This window comes from Pocillopora damicornis, chromosome 14 (assembly GCF_964200805.1).
Source record: "Pocillopora damicornis chromosome 14, jaPocDami1.2, whole genome shotgun sequence".
NCBI classification, from domain to species: domain Eukaryota; kingdom Metazoa; phylum Cnidaria; class Anthozoa; order Scleractinia; family Pocilloporidae; genus Pocillopora; species Pocillopora damicornis.
Genome location: NC_142683.1, coordinates 18,072,797 through 18,092,556, shown reverse-complemented (window position 1 = coordinate 18,092,556; position 19,760 = coordinate 18,072,797). Strand labels below are relative to the sequence as shown.

General features: G+C 36.5%; 1 protein-coding gene across 2 annotated transcripts; it reads right to left on the bottom strand.

Annotated features, from left to right (window-relative positions):
• Positions 1-4,264: 4,264 nt before the first annotated feature.
• Positions 4,265-19,338, bottom strand: LOC113673873 (forkhead box protein N3). Of its 2 annotated transcripts, none has more exons than XM_027190328.2 (8): positions 19,174-19,338; positions 18,929-19,010; positions 10,192-10,765; positions 9,085-9,239; positions 8,361-8,380; positions 7,798-7,887; positions 6,330-6,489; positions 4,265-6,076 (listed from the first exon to the last, which is right to left on the bottom strand). In XM_027190328.2, the coding sequence occupies exons 3-8, from the start codon at positions 10,756-10,758 to the stop codon at positions 5,638-5,640; spliced, it is 1,431 nt and encodes a 476-aa protein (XP_027046129.1). In that variant the 5' UTR covers positions 10,759-10,765; positions 18,929-19,010; positions 19,174-19,338; the 3' UTR covers positions 4,265-5,637. The 2 variants fall into 2 exon arrangements, with proteins under 2 accessions (XP_027046129.1, XP_027046130.1); XM_027190329.2 differs by having other exon boundaries at positions 9,085-9,227; positions 19,174-19,319.
• Positions 19,339-19,760: the final 422 nt, after the last annotated feature.

The following is a 19,760-nucleotide window of genomic DNA, read 5'->3' as shown; positions in this document are numbered from 1 at the left end:
AGTGGTCAAAATGTTCTTCCACCGCGCGCCTTTGGCATTCATCATCTTTTTCTTGGTCGCTGCAGTGTTGTTTTTCTGTTTTCTGGCGTATTTCTATGTGTGGATGTGTTGCCGAAAGAGATATCGCCTCAAGGAGCAAAAGAAAGCTACCGCAGCGGAAAGAAAAACGAACGAAGAACGATTCCATGACCTTACCAAACCTGAAAGCAGCGAGCAATCGAAAGGAAACAGGTTTTATCCAATTGTTTTCCACAACAAGAAACAGGAAACTTCTGAGCTAAGGCTTCTGTAAGAGGAAAGTAACCTTCTCTTATTTTCGCATCAGAATACTGTTTTGACAATCTTCGTCCCCCTTTGTAACTTTCGTAATCACAGAGGAATTATTTATTGAACTCGCCAAGGGTACTCTTTCAACTGACTGGCTTTTGTTGAAACAAATTGTAAACGCAAAGGAAAACTATTTTCATATTACCTCTTCAAGATACTTCTTTGCTCACTTAAATGTTTTTTTTTTTCTGTTATGGTTAGCTGACAAGAAAATAAGCAGTTGTCATGTCATCATTTCGGTTTTAGAGAGACCATTTAATTAGACTACACCGTAACTTTTACAGACCATTCTGAATAGCGTGTCGATGCCTTCGAAATCATTGTGTGGTGTCTGCGTTTATATTTTTTGGAAATTTCTCAGAAATAAACAAAATAATTTTATGTAAATAGAAACGTCGAAATAGAGCAGATTTAATCAGAAATATGTACATTTTACGTTTCGTGTGTGTGTTTTGTACTGATCATGAGTTCTGTTCTCTCGTTAAATTAAAAAAAGCAGCTATGGAAAATAATAGAAGTTACATTTTTCAAAGAGAAAAAGAAGTTGCCATCTTGAAAAAAAAATTGTCGAGAGATTAGCAAACGTTTATAAAAAACACCTGATGCCCTTTGATAAAATTCGCTTTAAAAATCTTAGTTGCTTGTCATTTACTGAATTGTTAGTAATTATGCAGTCTGAGATTCTTCCTTTGAAGGATTCGATTGCTTTTCAATTAGAGCGGCCAAGTTATCCAATCGCAGCGCTTTTCCAGCCAAGGGAAGATGTAATATAAAAAATAACTGTCTTTTCTCCTCTCTGCTGTTAAATACATATTCTTCTTTGAAGTCTTCTCATATTTTCCTTTTTATTTTCGTTTTGCGTCTTGTTAATTACAAGAAAAGCTTAATCAGTGAAACATGTCAATCAACTGCTGTCGGATACAAAGCGCGGGGAACGCGGTAAAAGATCGAAGCGAATGCGTCTTTTAATCCCGCGCGCCAGTGTAATAGCGTATTTATTCAATTAAACGCCGCCCTTGATTAAGCGCCGTACTTTAGAGAAGAAATATTAATAAACGCCGCATCATCATGCGACGTTTATTTGATTAATAGACTCAAAATACACACAGCGATCATTACTTCGATCGCAGTTGGAAATTTTGAGTGAACCAGACACAAATCCTTTAAAATGTACCAGTTCTGATTTCGAGAAAGCATATCCGACATACTAACTTTATTTACTTTATGTATTGCAGTAGTATTAACATGCAAATTGTAAAATTGAGAAAAATTTAAAAAATAACTGTTTAGACAATCACTACAACATGTTTGTTTTTTAACAATTAAAATGGTCAATTACCATACCACTTTTTTGGATTTTAAATAAACGCCGCCCTCGTATAAATGCCGCACTCGAATAAACGCCGCACTCCAATCACGAAAAATTTAATAAACGCCGCGGCGTTTAATCGAATAAATACGATATTGGTTCTTCAGCGGAGTGGCTTTCAGGTAGAAGGTGGTATGAGCTATGTGAGAGGGAAGAGAGGGGGCGTTGGGAAACGACTTCAACAAGGGAGGGGGGGGGGGTGATTTCACAAGTTGAGATCTAAAAAGATGAGGACAACTGAATGAACTAACTATTTAGTATATCTTTTCATTTTACACATTCTATAAAATCTCCAAGAGAAAACACTCTAGCGTAGAAAAGGCATCCGTTTGTCCTGTTTTTTTCTTCGTTTTATGTTTAAGGGTAGAATTATATTCTGGAGAAATAAAAGAAGTACTTTTTTCTGGCTAAAATGGGTCAAAATTGAGGCAGATCATTCCCTAACAAAACTTGCAAACTCTATCTCTCCTACACGATCTAGATCTCTACTCGCCTTTGAGTCTGCCATGCTTTTCCAATAATTGAACCTCTGAGAACTTGTGTTAAATCGAAAAAAAATTCCTTTGTTTATATTTTTCATTCTTCTGGTCTCCTTTACGCATGACGAATTGCTGGAAGTGTAAGGGGAAATATCTTAGGAGTCAATTCCGAAGAAAAAAAGGGGATCAACATCAGTATCTGGGCAACTACCCACCTACCCCTCCCCTAACTCAACAACAGTCAATTGACAACAAGTCAGGGTTAATGTTGGGTTAGGGGAGGGGTAGGTGAGCAGTTGCCCAGATACTGATATTGGTCCAACAACAATCATTGATAACAAGTTGGGGTACACTGATATTGATCCAGTGGATCAATATCAGTATCTGGGCAACTGCCCACCTACCCCTCCCCTAACTCAACAACAGTCAATTGACAACAAGTCAGGGTTAATGTTGGGTTAGGGGAGGGGTAGGTGAGCAGTTGCCCAGATACTGATATTGATCCGATCCGGCAACGGTAACATATTCCTTGACCCATCCTTCTCCAATCTTGTTGTCTAACCATTTGAGCTCTAAGAGTGATTGGGATCTGATTTATCTTAACAAAATATCACCTTTGAATCACACTTGAAGGTCAGGAGAATAAAGAAAATGATCACCACCTGAATAAGCTCTTGATTGTTAAACAAATTCTCCTTGTCAGCACGTCAGGAAATGTATATGAAACAGTATGGAGAATATGCATACTGATGTTCGGGTGTAAAAGACAAACACAACTGACAGATCTGCAATTTTAACTTTATTTACATTAATCTAATCAACAGTAACTACAACTTGGTAATGATTTTTTTTCTCTTGATGCCTATTGACTAAAGGATCACCCACTCTACCAATTTACGTCCATTTGAATACCTCTTTGGTTTAAATTCTTCCTTCCTGGTAATAAACTTTGTTCTTATATAAAATACGAATGATTGTTGATTCCTACATGTGGTTCTCGAAACTCACCGATACGTATGCGAAAACGACATCTAATGATTCTAAAGATATTTTTTTTTGACGTAATTACCAAAATAGAGCTCCAAAAATAATTCTTCAACTAAGAACTACGAATATGAGCGGTCGAAGGTTTACTAACAAAAAGAGAAAATTATTAACTGCTTCTTGAGATGACGCAGTGCATCTTGGGATAACGCACTGCATCTTGGGATGACACGACGCACCGAAAAGGCCACCGGTCAGGAACTAAATCGTCCTACGACGGTATAAATTGTAACTAATGAAATTTACGGATCGGAAATTTCCAAAAATTGGCGAAAGATACCGAGGAGTCTTCGAAAGATCGGCTAAACTTCAGAATACCCCGCAACTCATTTACATGTGTCGGGAGGCTTTGAAGATCGAGGCATAACACAATAGACGCTATTCTTATTCAATGACATGTAAATGAGTTGCGGGGTATTCTGAAGTTGCTCCGAAAGATCATGATGTGATTGCGAATTGGGCTGCAAGACGAATGGATCGAATCTGCAACTAGATTTTCCGAAGTTGTCTGACATCGGGTACATTTTTTGAAATAACTTTACATCTGTGCGCTTAAAACGAAAAAAGTATTCGTTGAAATTTTAAAACAGTTGTATTCAGAGAAATGACCTCTTGCTATGATTGTCATTCAAAGGAAATGCAATCTAACTTCGGCCTAAAATATCTGGAAAGAGAGAAATTCACCAAAGTTTCATTAGTCGTGTTTCCAGCCACGCAGAAGACAGACTTGAAACATAGAAATGATTGGTCCAAGCCAAAGTACATGCACCATAATTGTAACATTCTGCGAACCCCTCCTTTAAAGGGACACATGACCTTAGTCAACAAAAGATGCTAAGATTCTTCCCCTCTGAACTTTGACCCGGCTGAGATGGCATAACATTCAATGAATACAACTGTCTTTAGTACTTCTCGTAAAAGCATAATTCAAAAATTGTTTGAATTCATGACAAGCTCACCTTGCCATCTTTGCTTGAATATCATTTCAGACATTCCCTATCTTTAAATTAGCACAGAAAGTGGGAGATAATAATAATCTAAAAGATTGTTCCATAACGAATCACTTAATTTTATCCATCATTAAATATGTCCACAGGGCACCCTGAAATATTTACATGACCGAAGTAATTCTCTATTAGGGATATGACCCATCGTTTTCCTGATAGTCGAAAATTACAAAATTGGTAATTTAAATTCTAAAAAAAAAAGTATTGACTTTGATATTTCCAAAACCGCTTTATATACTTTGTTTATAAAATTAACCCTTGCTACATATTTTTCTTTTTTTTTCAGTTTTTCTCCCAGCTGGGATATGTTTTGTCGTTCACCTCAATCTAATCAAGAATACGTAACAAAAACTTACAATAAAAAGTATGACTGTTGCAAAATCTCCCTTAACCCTCTAACTCCCATGAGTGACCAAGACAGAATTTCTCCTTACAATATCAATACAATATCAACCAGATAAGAGATGAGAATAAAGAAAAATATCAATTTGGGGATAATTAGTTGATCAAATACTAAATTCTCTGAACTAGCATTGTAAGAATCGCATGGTTGACAGTAAGGAGAATTACAAATTTGATCTAAGAGTTAAAGGGTTTAAAACTACTCCCATAACCATTAACTTCAACATAACATTTTTTATGGACATATCAAATTTTTTCCATGTAAACTTACAGCTGCAACAGCCCCTAATTTCAAATATCATTGCCATAAGCATGTTATTTTTAGATAAAATATAAAAAAATCAAATGATAAACCCTTGACAAATTTTGTATCCAAGTTTTCATTGTGATGAAAATTTTTTTACTCAGCCCCAAATCAATGTTTCCATCCTTCAAATCCTGAAAGACTCAGTGTCCACAAAACTTCTTCCATCCACTAATGTGTTACAATCTAGATTGACCTTTTTGAATATTAAAGTTACCTTTGCACTATTCAACATGCTGCAAAAGATATTTTTAACCTTTAAGTTCTCTCAAAGAAACCCTTGCCTGTAACCATTCAACGGAAAACTACCAAGCAATTATAAAATTCGATTTAGAGACCTTTTGGAAGGAACAACTTTCACATTAATGAGTTGTTAAGTTTTGGCCAAGTACTGCACCGCTAGCAAATCAAGCAAACCCTTCATTTGCATTATTTCTGGTATATTAACCATGCTGCCCCATTTGCTACTCAGGCAAATAAAAATTCATAACAACTCTCTGATTTGTGATCAACTGACTCGTGGCACTGACGAGAAATCGGTTTTATCTCACCAGTCCAGAGTTGTTCCGCAACATACAGTCTATGGCGAATGTACAGCTGAAGTGTACACCGTTATATCTCTGATAGAGTTCATCAAAGCAGAAAACCAAAATGCCAGTAATTTGACCAGTAAATTGATTGTAATATTCTCTCACTGTACAAGTACTAGCTGACAGCTGTAGGGGAACCTTCTGGAACAGGACTGGGTGTGGCTGACGTGACACGAGGTGATGGCACAAAAGCCGAGTTGGCCAGTTCCAGCAGTGCATCTGCACCAGCAATATCATTCAGTTTTTCCATAGTGCTGTCTCTGCGGCCCCGTTTATTCCGTGATGCAGGCCTATCCTTGCTAGCTGCCCTCTTGCCTTCTATCTCATCTTCCAGTCCTTGGCCGTAACCACTGTCACTCAGCCTGTCATTCAATTCATCCTTGACAACCTTCTCCATGGTCTCCTCAATTTCGCTGTCATCATCATCATCCGAATCATCATGGTGATCAAATTCAAACTCACCATCCAGGGATGAATCCGGTGAAATGTCGTTCCTCAGCTTCACAGAATCAATCTTACTGAGAGATGCAGACAGACCAGCTTTGACACTATTTCTTTAAAAGAAAAAAATACATTAACTTCTTAAAAGTTTTGTTAAAAGAATGATACATTTTCATAAGTAACAAAAGTATGCAGCTGAACAGTCAGAAGAGTGCACAAGATACTGAGCTGTATGTGACTTATGATGAAACTACAAATTCTCCGTGTTTCACAACGAAATACACAATATCAGTGGCTTATACATGGAATACTGTTCACTTGCAGAAATTCTGTACATATGGATTTTTAAAAACCTGACATCCTCACCTTCTGTGGGTATCTATGAGCAAGGATGAGGTCCTATCCTTTGCCATAGAAACCGACCCAGAAAATGAACCTCTGTGTCTGAAGAGGAATTCTTTGGCTTGTTTAACAAGCAACTCCTCTCTGTCCGTCTCTGAAGGGGGACATGATTGGCATCGTACCACTGGGAAATAAGGAAACACACTTTGTAAATACCTTAGCCCTTTTACACCTGAGAGTCACTAGCATCTATTTTCTCCCAAAAGTATAACCTCTGCATCACACAGTACGGTCATAAGAACAAAGGAAATGACACCAACTTAATATTCTCTTGATTGATAAACAAATTCTCCTTGTCAGCACCTTAGGAAATGTTTAGAGAACAGTATGGAGAATAGGCATGCTGATGTTAGGGTGTAAAGGATTAACACATAGTCATCAGGTGTGGCATTTTTTGTTTTTTCCTTGTTCCTTTCCTAACTAACTAATGACTACATGGTCAACAAAAAAAGAAAAAAAAAATTGGCAAAATGGAATCAAAGAGACATTTTAGTGAATTTATGGATATCCTGTGCCACACATGATTACGAAAGAAAGTAACTGATTGATAACTAATAACTCAAATGATCCTGTGATTCCAAGAAAAAGAATTGAGCCATCATCCCCACAAAAGTCTTTTTCCTTCCCCTAAACATAATAATGGATTTATCATCTTAATCAAGATGCCTGCCCTCCCCCAGACTCCTAAGGATGCCAAATAATTTGCAAATGGAATCCTCACATTACATGTTGTTATGCTTCTCATATTCACAAGTAAAACTGACAATGGTTTCAGGAGGTAACTCAGGGCATACTTTTCAGTATTTTGGAAGGAGCACTAAACCTCACCCTAATCTTTTTCTGAACACCCAACATACTGTGGAAGAAGAAATGCAGTTTAACCCCAGGGCCAGTTTTTACAAAACATGGTTAATCTAACCTGGGATTAGTGTACATTTTTAAGTTTGTTTTTGGCTCTGCAAAGGGATTTTTCTTTTGTCATTTTTTTCCTGTTAGTTTTGAGTCTTAATGAGATAAGGCCTAACAAAGCCTTAGCTCTTAAACCTGCTTTTCTACATAAGGAATTAAAGCTTAAGATAAATTTTAATCCTGGATTAATGCTGATCCCTTTTCAAACCTGTCCCAGGACTCCAGATCAAGTTGTTTGTGTTTTATTCTTACAAATGGGTACCAGTGAACTGCCGAGAAACCCTGACCAAATGTTGTTTGATTCCCTGTAACAAACGAGCATCTCATCCCAGTCATTTTATGCTGAAAAGCTGCAGATAGGCTCCTGCAGACACGGGTTACTTAGCCTCTGGGACTTACCCATACACTATCATTTCACTATTTCATAATTTTCAACCCCTTACACCCTAACATCAATATCTACATTCTCTATACTGTTTTCTCTGCATTTCCTATGACACTGATAAGGAGAAGATGTACTTACTCTCTGCGACACGTATTTCAGGAGGTGTGCTTATCATGCAAATTGTTGCCACTGCTTCAGCTTCAGCATCTGGGTCAACTTCAATTTTACCTGCAAGCGTAAAATCATCGTTTCTAAGGCTTTGATTACAGTAAATGTTAGGGTGACTCTTACAACTTCTTCGGAGATATGTAGTAACATCACCTCTCCTTTTGTTTGTTGGCATTGGGCAGATAACCATTCGCATTGGGCAGATAACCATTCGCATTGGGCAGATAACCATTCGCATTGGGCAGATAACCATTCGCATTGGGCAGATAACCATTCGCATTGGGCAGATAACCATTCGCATTGGGCAGATAACCATTCGCATTGGCCAGATAACCATTCGCATTGGGCAGATAACCATTCGCATTGGGCAGATAACCATTCGCATTGGCCAGATAACCATTCGCATTGGCCAGATAACCATTCGCATTGGGCAGATAACCATTCGCATTGGGCAGATAACCATTCCAGCTGGCCTTTTTCTGTTTATTTTTTAGGTTTTAAACTAAAAAGAAATGTAGAAGTTGCTTACTTACCACTATTTTTTCCAAGTGAACTGTTGTAAAGGAAAAAATCAAACAAACAAAAAAAAAGATTTAGAACAAACAATTCTTTGAATAGCAATTTACGTCAAGACAAATAAAGCTACATTCAAGTCTTAACTACAGGAACTTGAGGAAAAGTTTTAATTGCATGTAAGAGAGACAAAGGACCTGATATCACAACACCTATCATTGACATCTTATAATATCACACATTTGTGGTTGTTTAAAATTAATGGGAGCACGAATTGGGAAGTGGATAAAGAGTGCTGCACCCACAACATACTACTGGTTTGAATGCTGGAACCCACATCAAATTTGGGTTGAGTTTTTTCATGCTGGTTCAAATTCCTACTCAAGGGTGATTTGTTCCCTTCAGTAGTAACCATCCTCAAATACAAGTCAATTATCATATGACCTGAGCAGCCCAGCTGAGAAAATAAGAAAAAAACTCTCTGTACAAGGGCCAAATGGGATGGTGAGAACTGGGCCTGAAAAAGCACTATGCCCAAACCTAGTTGCAAGCTAAAAATAGAGGGGAAGAAAAAAGAGAGAGCTGTGATCACATGATGAATGCTTATAGTTAAGTTGGGTTGGACTGGAAAATATTGGACTCTAGATATGACCTCAAACTAAGTATTACCCATCCAGCACTCCCACTCAGTCAGTATGTAAACAGCTTGCCTTAAATGCCTAACAAATCAACCAACAATTTTACCTTCCTGACCCATTCTGCGGTGAAGGTGGAGGCGTGGTGAGAAGATGATGATACGGGTGAAAAGCAGGTGTTTTCCTCAAAGCTTGAAGAAGGTTTGGCCGATACTCAGGATCAACAGTCCACAGTGAACCTTTGCCAACATTCTGTGGATAAAACTACTCTAGTCAGTCAGAACAGCCTGAAGCCTAGATAGATAGATAGATTAGATAGATAGATAGTTTATTAAAACTGCACTGCAGCCAAAGGCTGAATTATGCAATTATTTAAAAAAAACTTTACAATACTTGAAAATTACATATGAATCCTGGAAAATAAAACGAAAACTGATTTTTACGATAATATTAAAAAACTCTAACAGGTTCATATTGAAATATGTTAAAATATAAAGCATGAATTTAAGTGGGATGAAACTACAGCCCAGACTGTTTCGACAGTCTGAGATGACTTTATGACATGACTTCACAGTGGGGATCATTACTGATATTCTTTAACCCTTCCACTCCCAAGATCTCATTAGTAATTCTCCTCACTGTCTACCTTACAGTTCTTATGATGTTACTGTGGAGAATTTTGGCATTGGATCAATTGATAATCCCTCAAGGGGTTAGAGCAACTTGTAAGAATTTGATAACTGTTACATCAGATAGAAAATTTGGATCAAATTAATCCTTTAACTCCCAGATCAAATTTGTCATTCTCCTCACTGTCAACCATACAATCCTTATAATGTTAGTCCTGAGAATTTAGTATTGGATCAACTAATTATCCCCAAATTGATATTCTTCTCTATTCTCATTACCTCCCTGCTTAATATTGTATTGATATTGTAAGGAGAAATTCTGTCTTGGTCACTTATGGGAGTTAAAGGGTTAAAAATGGTATCACATTGTAAGGAGAAGAATGTCACACCCAATGGTGACCTGATCTTGTTCAGGATTAAATGAAATTTTGTAATGATTCCAATCAAATATTAGTAAGATTCCATCTTCTATGACTCCTCCCCCCCCTCCCCTGCTAAAATTCTGCCCTTAATTGGTTCTGCCCACACCGGTTGTCAACTAGTAATGTCACAGATTGAAATCATTGAAATATCTGTTTTAAACTCACTTGTCCTTTATCCTTATCAACCTTCTTAAAACACTTGTTTAGTGAAAGGTTGTGCCGCACTGAGTTTTTCCAACCAAGTCTGGCATCCCGAAAGTATGGAAAATGATCCATAATCCAGTTATAAATATCCTTTACAGGCAACTTTTTTGAAGGTGCTTCCTCGATGGCCATGAAAATAAGTGAAGAAAATGAATATGGAGGCTTTGACGGACTCTTCCGTTTATTGGCCAAAGTGTCTGGAGAGAGAGGTCCTTTTGCCTGACCCCCTCTGGGAGGGGTTTCAAGAATGTCACCATTACTGTCCCTGGGTGGGGACATAGGCGGCACGGTCGCTGAGACTTCAAAGCCTTTCAAAATGTCATTGTTTTGCAGCCAGTTAAGGCTTGTTAAGTCATCATCAGGGTCTCCCTTTTCTGTTCTGATTGCACTAAAACAACTGCTACTCAAGTTGATTCTGGTACTCTCATCGAATGATGTTCTGAAGCTTGATCCTCCCGCAGATTTACTCAGATATGGACGCGATTGACTCTCGTGCTTATCCAGTTCTGATTTACGTATTGGTGGCATTTTAAATCTGTAAACAGCAACCATCCCAAGGAAAAAGATAGAATAATTAGAAGCAAGTTAAACCAAAATTATTGTTAACTTTTTCTATGAGCCAGGCATTACGAGAATTAACCCTTCAAACTCTACGAGTAACCACCATCGAATTTCTTCTCACAGAAATGCTTCTGAATTGTTCTGTATTTTTTTTGCAGTTTTTCCTTCCACCAGTGAGATATTTTCTAACCAGTAGCACAAGTGACCTTGTACCTGATGAATTTCCAAAAATTCCATGAAATTTTAGATACTAGAAGCAGTAAATTATAAGTTACCGTCTAAAAAAATAGAACACTGTTTACGGTTAGGTACTGTCTGATTCTCTTCCTAAATTATACTGTAGGCACAATTTATTAATAACTAATTTGCACTCTCTACCTCTTATTAGAAAATTGTTATAATTTCAATGTTTCGTGACATTGATGTATCAATATTACTGCATAGGATTGGCCTAGAATATGCTTCACTTCTGAAAATTCACAATAAGGCAGCCAACTGATTCTTAAAACAAACCTGTTAAAGACAAATTAAGCAAAACATCATTGTGAACAAATAACAAGACCTCTTCTGTTTGCGAGAAAGTGTTTTGTAGATAAAGCAGAATCTACTACGTTTTTCAATTATCTTTATAAATTCAAACAACTAACCACTAAACAAGATGAGGGTAGTTTGCGTCAAAAAACAGCAGCAGCTCTCATTTTATGATAGAAATTATCTGATATTTATTCATCTACTTGTTCAAAACATGTAAATTCATCCAGTTAGAGTAATTTGAGACAAAGGGAGTTGGAGAAACAGACAGGATTTAGTAAGTGCAATGCAAACAAACCTTACTGTCACTTGGCAACCACAAAATAACTTCCTACTTTATGAATAGAGGGCAAAAAAAGTTATCAGCTACAGCTGATGCAAAACTGTTCAGTTTAAAAACAAACAATATTTTATTTCCCTGATTGATCTTGAGGGCATTTTGAAGGGAATTTAGCCCCAAAGTTCTCTCTGATAGCAAAACTAAAAGCAATTTACTATGATGCAAATAAAGATGAGGTTTGAATTGCAAATTTGAGGAAAGAAACATCTGGCAAATTCTGAAAATGAACAGGCTAGAATTTGCATTTTAATTGTCAAAAAGCTAATCAAAAACTGTTCATGATACCTACAACTAGATCATAAAATATTTTTCCGAGAAAATAGGCCAGAGAAATTAAAGGAAGAATTAATTGAAAAAAAAACATTTGAAGAACCTTGTCTAGCAACATTTTTCGCACAAAAAAATTATAAAACAGAAAAAAAACAACAACAATTGTGTATCTAGATATTAAATTTATGTTCTGATGAATGTGAAAAATAACTCAGTAGGAGACCACACTTTGAGGAGTTATTAAAACCTTATTTTGACCAATCCTAGCTGGTAAAAAAAGGGTGAACCAGAAGGTCAAAAAATAGCTTTTTCAGAAAACTGTGTGTGTGGTCTTGTTGTATTCATTGCACAGTGTAATGAATAAATCTCCAGGAAAAGATGGAGATTCTGCCAACCTATGATGGATTATAGGTGGTCTGTGTATCATGTTCCTTGTACACAAACTGGTTTTAAAATTCATCTTCTGGGATTGAAAGGGATCAACAAAAGAGTACTGTTATCATCAAAATGAAACTGTTCTTTTTCTCAGTTTTATCTCATAGGTGACACATTGTAGGTCTTTTGCTCATTGCATGATATATCATAGCCTATTGTTGCATACATTTGAATAATTCAGTTAAGTGCTGTAATCTAAAAAACAGCCTCCCTTGACAATCATAGTGTCCAGGAAATGTGTTTGCTTGTATATAAAGTCTGAATTAAAGCAAAGGTAAGAAGTTTAATAAAGGAAATATACTAAAAATTGGCCATGACTGATAACAACTTGACTTCTTGTGTAAAAAGAACAGACAACTGACAGACATCTGCAAACACAATTTAGCTCGTAAGACAGTATTGAAATTGATATGGGCTTCAAAAGCCAATTCTTAGCTGATTTGGTCTTGCTAATAAGATAAGATAGAATTTCACATCCAAAATATCATGCAATTTCCAAACAGACGCAGCTTAACAAATTAAATTAAATTCACATCAAAAAATGCAACACATTTAGTAATACAAAATTCAATGTTATGAGGAAAATGCACTTGCATGTCTGCAATATTAGTCCTTTCTGCGTCAATTAATTTTCAAATGGCATAGCATGTTCTAGAACTGCTGTTAGTGAAGGTCAAATAATTCAGCATGGCTAGATTCCAAAGAAAATTTGATAGTTAGCTAAACAAACATTTCTCAACAATTTGTCAAGTCTTCCAATTCACCTCTAGTGCCATAAGCAGATGACTCTGCTGCTTAAAATGTTTGTTTGCTTACTGATGCCTCTACTCTGAAACGCTATCTCTCTCTCTCTCTCTCTATGTAATAAGCTTCTTTATCTGGGCGTTGACTGTGCATTCAAGCATTTTGTTTATCATTAAACAACTATTTTCATTATCATACCATCTATTTCATAAAAGAATATTTCACAAAAATTTCCATGTTCTTGTTTTGAACTCATTGGAATTCTTCTAGAAGAATCTTGACAAATTTTTCTTTTAATTTGACTAAACAGAGATACGACTGATGCATACCAGATTTAGACAAAACAGACCACTCCAGTTAATCTCTAAATCCTTTTGGCAACTTCTGTTGAGAATTTAATCCAAGCAAATTAATTTGTGGAAGCAGCCCAAGTAGATCAAATGGTTAGATCTTTTGGTTTGTTTTAACAAATAATTTCTTCTTATGTCTTACACAATGGAAGCCAAAAGTTCCAAAAAAATAAACATTTTTTCATAGCATCTCTGATGTTTTTATAATCCCCAACTCCGTAAATGGTTCAAACCAAGAAGACCAAGAAGCAACATTTGATCCATGTGATCACAGAATATTATGATCTTCCAGGTGAGAATAGCCCTGAGAAGAACTATTGTCATTAGCAGCGTCTGACATTTTGATAACATTAGTAGAAGTCATCATCAGAGTCATGTGAAGAGTTATTGTCAGCCAAGTGTTTGGAGTCTCTCACTCCATGAGCTCAGAAAACAAACCTTTGTTACTGTGTAAATGCTTGTTAAAAAAAAAATGCACTTTCACGTTACAAAGTGTGACTTAAATGAGGATTTCTATGTGAAATTATTTTACAAGAATCCTTATGCATCACTGTGCAATGTTAGGAGTGAAATTCTGTAAAGGACTGTCATGCAGCCCTTAGATACAGTTCAGCATAGCTCTGAGTGTCACAAGTGCTTAACACGTGATGAAAGCCTTCTATCACAAGATATCAAATGCCTTGAAATAGAAACAGGCAATCATTTTAGAACCATCAGAAGGTTCTGTCAGGGCAAAACCTGCATCTGATCACAACATAGATTCCCTGTCAGAAGCAATTTTTCCTTGCTCAATTTTGTGATATTTATTTTGCTGTGATACATAAATTCAAATATCACTCCCACTTTTTTTGCCCACCTTGGCAAGGTTATTTTTAAAGTAAATTCACATGACCATTGCCATGTTTGGTAATTAAGAAATGAACTCATGATGATTGACAGTTTTGTAGAGTCTTCTTTGAAAACACTATGACTACAGTACTAATTCTAACACTTTCAATAACAGATTTCAAAAACATTTCTACAATGGATTTTTCATTAACAAGAATATGTAATTTAGCTTTACAAATAAAAGACTTCTCATTAATATAGAAGAGCATGAGGATTCCTGAGGCTAATGTTTATGTTGTTCCATTTTAAAACATTAGTGGCAACTTTATTGCACAAACTGACCTTTGATTGCCCAAGGTCTAACCAATTTTTCAATCTTATAACATTTTTGTGGGGTTCCGACATAACACTTCTTATCGCAAATTCAGATTCTTTATACTGGAGCAACTCAAATTGTCACATCCATTTTTAAATCAAGTTATTTGCCATTCTTAGTGAGCAGCAATATGGCTACACTCCCTCAATACATACAATGCATGACTGTCCTTGTTTTTATTCAGTTTCTGCTTTAGATGTTATTAGTATAAGTAATAACATAATTTTGAATGCAATTTGGAATAACTAAGCACAAGTACATTTTTTCAAAGACTGACGAAATTGCATGAGCCCGTAAGGCGTGTGCAATTTGTGGTCTTTGAAAAAATTTACAAGTGCTTGTTTACTCTAAATTGGATGAGAAAAATAGATAGATGGCTTAATTATCATAATTATGCAGAAGCAAAGCGCGCGCATTTAGTGTGATAATTTATTCAAACCTGCAAGTAACATTGTGCGTTTGGTCAAAACAACCGTGTACAGTCAAAACAATAATATACAATAATATTTTCACACATTAAAGTAGCAAAAAGGTTCAAAGTCTGGCTAAACAGTTCACGGAATTGTTCAGTCTGGTTTATTTCTTTGCAATGAACTAACCACCTTCTGCATTGAATTGCCTGAAAACTGCATTTATCTTAAACAATCAGAACTGAGTAATTTTTTCATGTACCTTATAAATTGATTAACAGAAACAGAATATTGCATATCAGTCTGCAGAGGTACTGGCTGAGGTGTCAAAGAGAGTGGGGAGGGTTAGGGATAAAAGTTAGTAGGATAAAGTTGTGTTCAGTGCAGAAAGGCAAGGAGTCAGAGAGGATTCATTGTAAGGGGGGGGGGGAGTTTAAGAGAGATTTTGATGCTTCAGGTGTGTAAGAAGAAAGGAAATCTAGAAAAAAAAACAGAACCCCTTTCTTAAATATGTTTGTGCAAACCAGAATGGACTGAGTCTAAATGAAAGTTAAGACATGTCAGGAATAGGTTGAGGAATATGGAGACTATCTAGCGAGGTAGTTAAACCCTAACTTAACGTCAGTGTGCATATTCTCCATACTGTTCTCTATACATTTCCTAGGGTACTGACAAGGAGAATTCGTTTCACAATCAGAGCTCATTAGTGTGCCAATCATTTCCTTTATTCTAATGATCTTAAAAAATGATTCAGCTGCATTACTGTAAGGAGAAATCAGATGCTAGTCGCTCTTAGGATTTAAAGGGGCAAGCAATGCGTCACTCCACTGACAATGCCAATTTATCATTAGAAACTTGCAAAGGATTAGAAGTCTTTGCAAAGAGAGAATTCTGACCCCTAGTTGGCTCATGTTTCTGAGACTAGAATAAGCTCTGTCCTTAGAACTTTTAGTGCAAGCAGACTGAAATTGATTTTATCCCATGAAATCATTCCCATGAGTCTTGAGTAGGTAACACAAGGTGTTTACCTAAGTTTGTTCTGACGTTCAGCCATTTCCAACTGATTTATTAAGTAAAACTTGATTTACCATGATTTCTGTCAATTCTGTTCTCACACAAAGCATGTGATAATTTCCATAGTAAAAAACAAGTCTGGAAAATTTAATCTGGAGAAACCCACAGTGTATTCCACATCAGCAGGAGATAAAATGATGACAGTGGAGATATCCTTGATTTTTTCATCTGATTCATGGCCCATGTGATTCACTGATAAAAGCTATCATCATCTGAGAGGTAGATCGAAATCTATGCTTAAAAGAGTCCTGCTTTTTCCCATCACACAACTAGTGTGCAAGATTAAAAAATACTGTTACCTCGCACCCATGTTTCTGTTTATGGACAGTGGTTTATCACTATGGCAACATTGTGGTGAAAACTACACTACAATGTCACCTGAGGTTTTCATGTGATAAAATGGTACAAATTAGCATGAAACACAGGCTGTTGACTATTAATTGAAAGCATTTTCTACTTTAGCTGGAGTTCAGCATGTTGGAAATGAAAAATAATTGAAAAAAATCAGGACCACTATTCGCATTATTTTTGTTTCAAATGGTGTTCATGTAAAGTGTGCTCTTAGAATGAAAATGATCTCAGAGATTTTTACTTCATACAGAAAGTCACTCTGTCATATTCAAACATTTCGGCAGGCAAAGTAATTACTAAGCTATTTTTCATTCGTGAATGTAAACAAATGAAAACGAAGCAATGTGGTCAAAACATAATTAAATCTCACAACTACCATTTATCAACAAAAAAAAATTAGAACCAGGTACACTTCAGGCTAATTTTGCAGCTCTGATTGGATTGGCCAGATCATTTCACAATGATAAATTGGCTTGATTTATTTCATGTTTCAAGGCAGTATGTTTCATTTATGTGCCACAGCAGATTCTTTACTTCAAAAACCTGTGTTTGCTCTGTCAACAACTTCGAAAGCCAAGTTTGCACAATGTTTCAACAGATTTTATTTTTAAGGTCGCACGAAAATACTGAACTTTATTTGTAAATGCAAAACGCGTTTCGGCATTATGGTGTCCATTAATTTTTATCTCTGACCATATGGAAAGAAAGTAACATGTTGACGCAAAAAAATTACCATAATTTAAGTGATTAAAAAATAAAATAAAATTCCAACACGCATAAAATTTAGCAAAAAGTTGTCTCTTGTGGTAAAGATGTTTTTTTCCAAAAACAAACTTTGTGCGTCCTCCGTTACCAAGACACTTAATCTCTGTTTTTTTAAGTTGCAGGAAAATTATTATGAATTGAAAAAATAGATGGCTGGCAAGGGGGGCAAAAAGGATTTCCTCACGGCTGGGTTTAATAGCCGAGTGCAAACCTCCTTGTGCACGAACGTACTGCTCACTGAAAAACGGCAACGTTCATCGTTTGACAATTACACAAAACTGTTGTGCCACTGCATGCTTTTGAGGGAAATTAATTGGTCGATATTGTTCTAGTGCTTTTTAAAATCTATTCAAAACAATGGCCAGATCCACAAGCTACATGTATCGAGAAATTAAAAAACACACCATGCGAGATTGAATTACAAAAACATCATTCACTGTGGTGTTTAGGCAGCTTTTCCGCCACAGATGTGGAACAGAATGCCATCATGGATTTCTTTCAAGGAATTTTTCACAACATTTCAGACAGTAACACTTTGGAAGCTAGTCAACTTCCTTCACACAGGAAAAACATGGTTCATAATTTATTTATCCGTACTTTCATTTTCTAAGGAGAAGGTAACGCTCAGGGCAAAACTCCAGAAATTACACATTACATTGACAACAGTCGCCTAGTATGAAATCGTTCCGCAACAGAAGAGACCATATAAACCTCAAATCAAAGTCTCGTAAGTCGATGAAACATCGAGAAAGAGTACCTGTAACTACCCATCAACAAAACAGCGCAGTGCCATGCGGCCGATTTAATAATATATTGAAATTTTACGATGCGAAACACAAAGGCCTAACAAAGAAACGATGCTTGAAAAGCACTTGCGTAGGCCTTCTGAAACCACTGCAGATAACTAGACTTACTCGCCAACATCAATAGCAGAATTGTGGTCTAACTTAACTTGCGAATAAATCCGGTCGAGTGACTCCTTTTATGATTTCATATATTACACTCACCTCTAATAGAATGCACACAATTTACTATTTCCGAGAAGAATAAAACTTAAGTCCCAAAGGACATCGTGGCTAATTCTGGAAAAGACACCACGAGACGAGCAGCCTATAATCAGAATCTCTGCTGTTTAAAGGCTCGAAACATGTGAGGGTATTTCAGCAACGAAACCGAAAGAGTTATTATTCGAGTCAGAGAAATATTTCATATTGTAATTTGCTTTCAACGATCGAGCAATGTGCTCGGAAAAAACACGTGTCGTAAAGGATATTTATTACAAATAAAATTCGAATGTTGACATGACTTTGTAGTTAATCGGAATATATCAGAGTATGGTGTTTGACTTTCGCAAAGTCCTGATTCACTGCACTGATAACTTTTCACTGCTTCATACTATGACATCGAAACATGAAGGGCCTAAACAAAAACTTCTTCATTCAAGGCTATCGTACCGGTACTTTCGCGAAAGTCTCTCACTGAATTGATCGACAACATGAAAGATGCTTCTAGTGAAAAAGGTAACGAGCAGGCAAAGGATGTGAATCGGAATTCATAAGGCCGGGGTTTGTGAGAAAGAACTACCCAGGCGCTCTACGCAACGTGGCTTTTGAGATAGTGCGAAACTAAAAAGATCATATGACAATAATATGGAAATACTCACCTTAAATTTGCTAGTTAAGCTCTTCAGTTCATCGTCATAGATTTCTTCTAATTCTTGACCACAATGGTGCTGCAGAAAGACGCTGAAACAAATCAGGGAAAGTACAATTTGTTAACAAATGGCTCAACACATGAGCAATAACCAACAATTCGTTCGTTCGAAGAATGACGACATCGCGAACGCGAGAGAAAATTTCGAACGCCTACTCTGAAAATCATAAAACAACAAAGCGATTAAAACCCAACCTTTGACGCAGAGACAAGGCAGCTTTGGTAGAAGTACCCTTGGGCAGGAGTCGATCTCAGTAAGACTCTCACATTGGTAGTAAAAGGAAATGAAATGATGTAGAGCCACAGAAGGGACCTCGAACAGGAGGGCTGGTAACCCAGGTAACGTCAAGCCATAAGACTAGTTTCTATAGTAACAAGCGTCTGAATCTCCTTACCGCCAAATGCAAAGTTTCAGTTTAGCCGATATACTCCTCTTGAAAACCACTAATTTATACCGGCCAATGTTTTGTCGAGAGCTAATATTCTATTTTCATTCCCAATAATGAAAATACGTATAATAAATGCCCTGAGTGCTCTTCCTGTGCTTGTAAAGCAAAAGCAGACGGTTATGTTTTTTGAGCCGTCCTTGATTTCTTGAAAGATTTTTGAAATGATAATAGCTTGCGCGCCGTTTGAGCCGAAAAACAAAACAAATCATTCAAAGTTGAAAGTACCACCTCTGGCTTTTGACAGCTAAAGACAATAACACGCACCGCAAAGGCTGTTTTACAATATCGTTTAAGATTTTAGTTCTTATGCATAAGGTGTTACGAGTAATTTTA

Bases quoted from the DNA above. Each gene is read 5' to 3' on its own strand.
- LOC113673873 (XM_027190328.2), bottom strand. From the start codon at position 10,758: ATGCCACCAATACGTAAATCAGAACTGGATAAGCACGAGAGTCAATCG. The intron at 9,240-10,191 runs GTGAGTTTAAAA...TGACTAGAGTAG, and splicing joins TTGATAAGGATAAAGGACAA to TTTTATCCACAGAATGTTGG. The intron at 7,888-8,360 runs GTAAGTAAGCAA...TTACGCTTGCAG, and splicing joins TTCACTTGGAAAAAATAGTG to GTAAAATTGAAGTTGACCCA.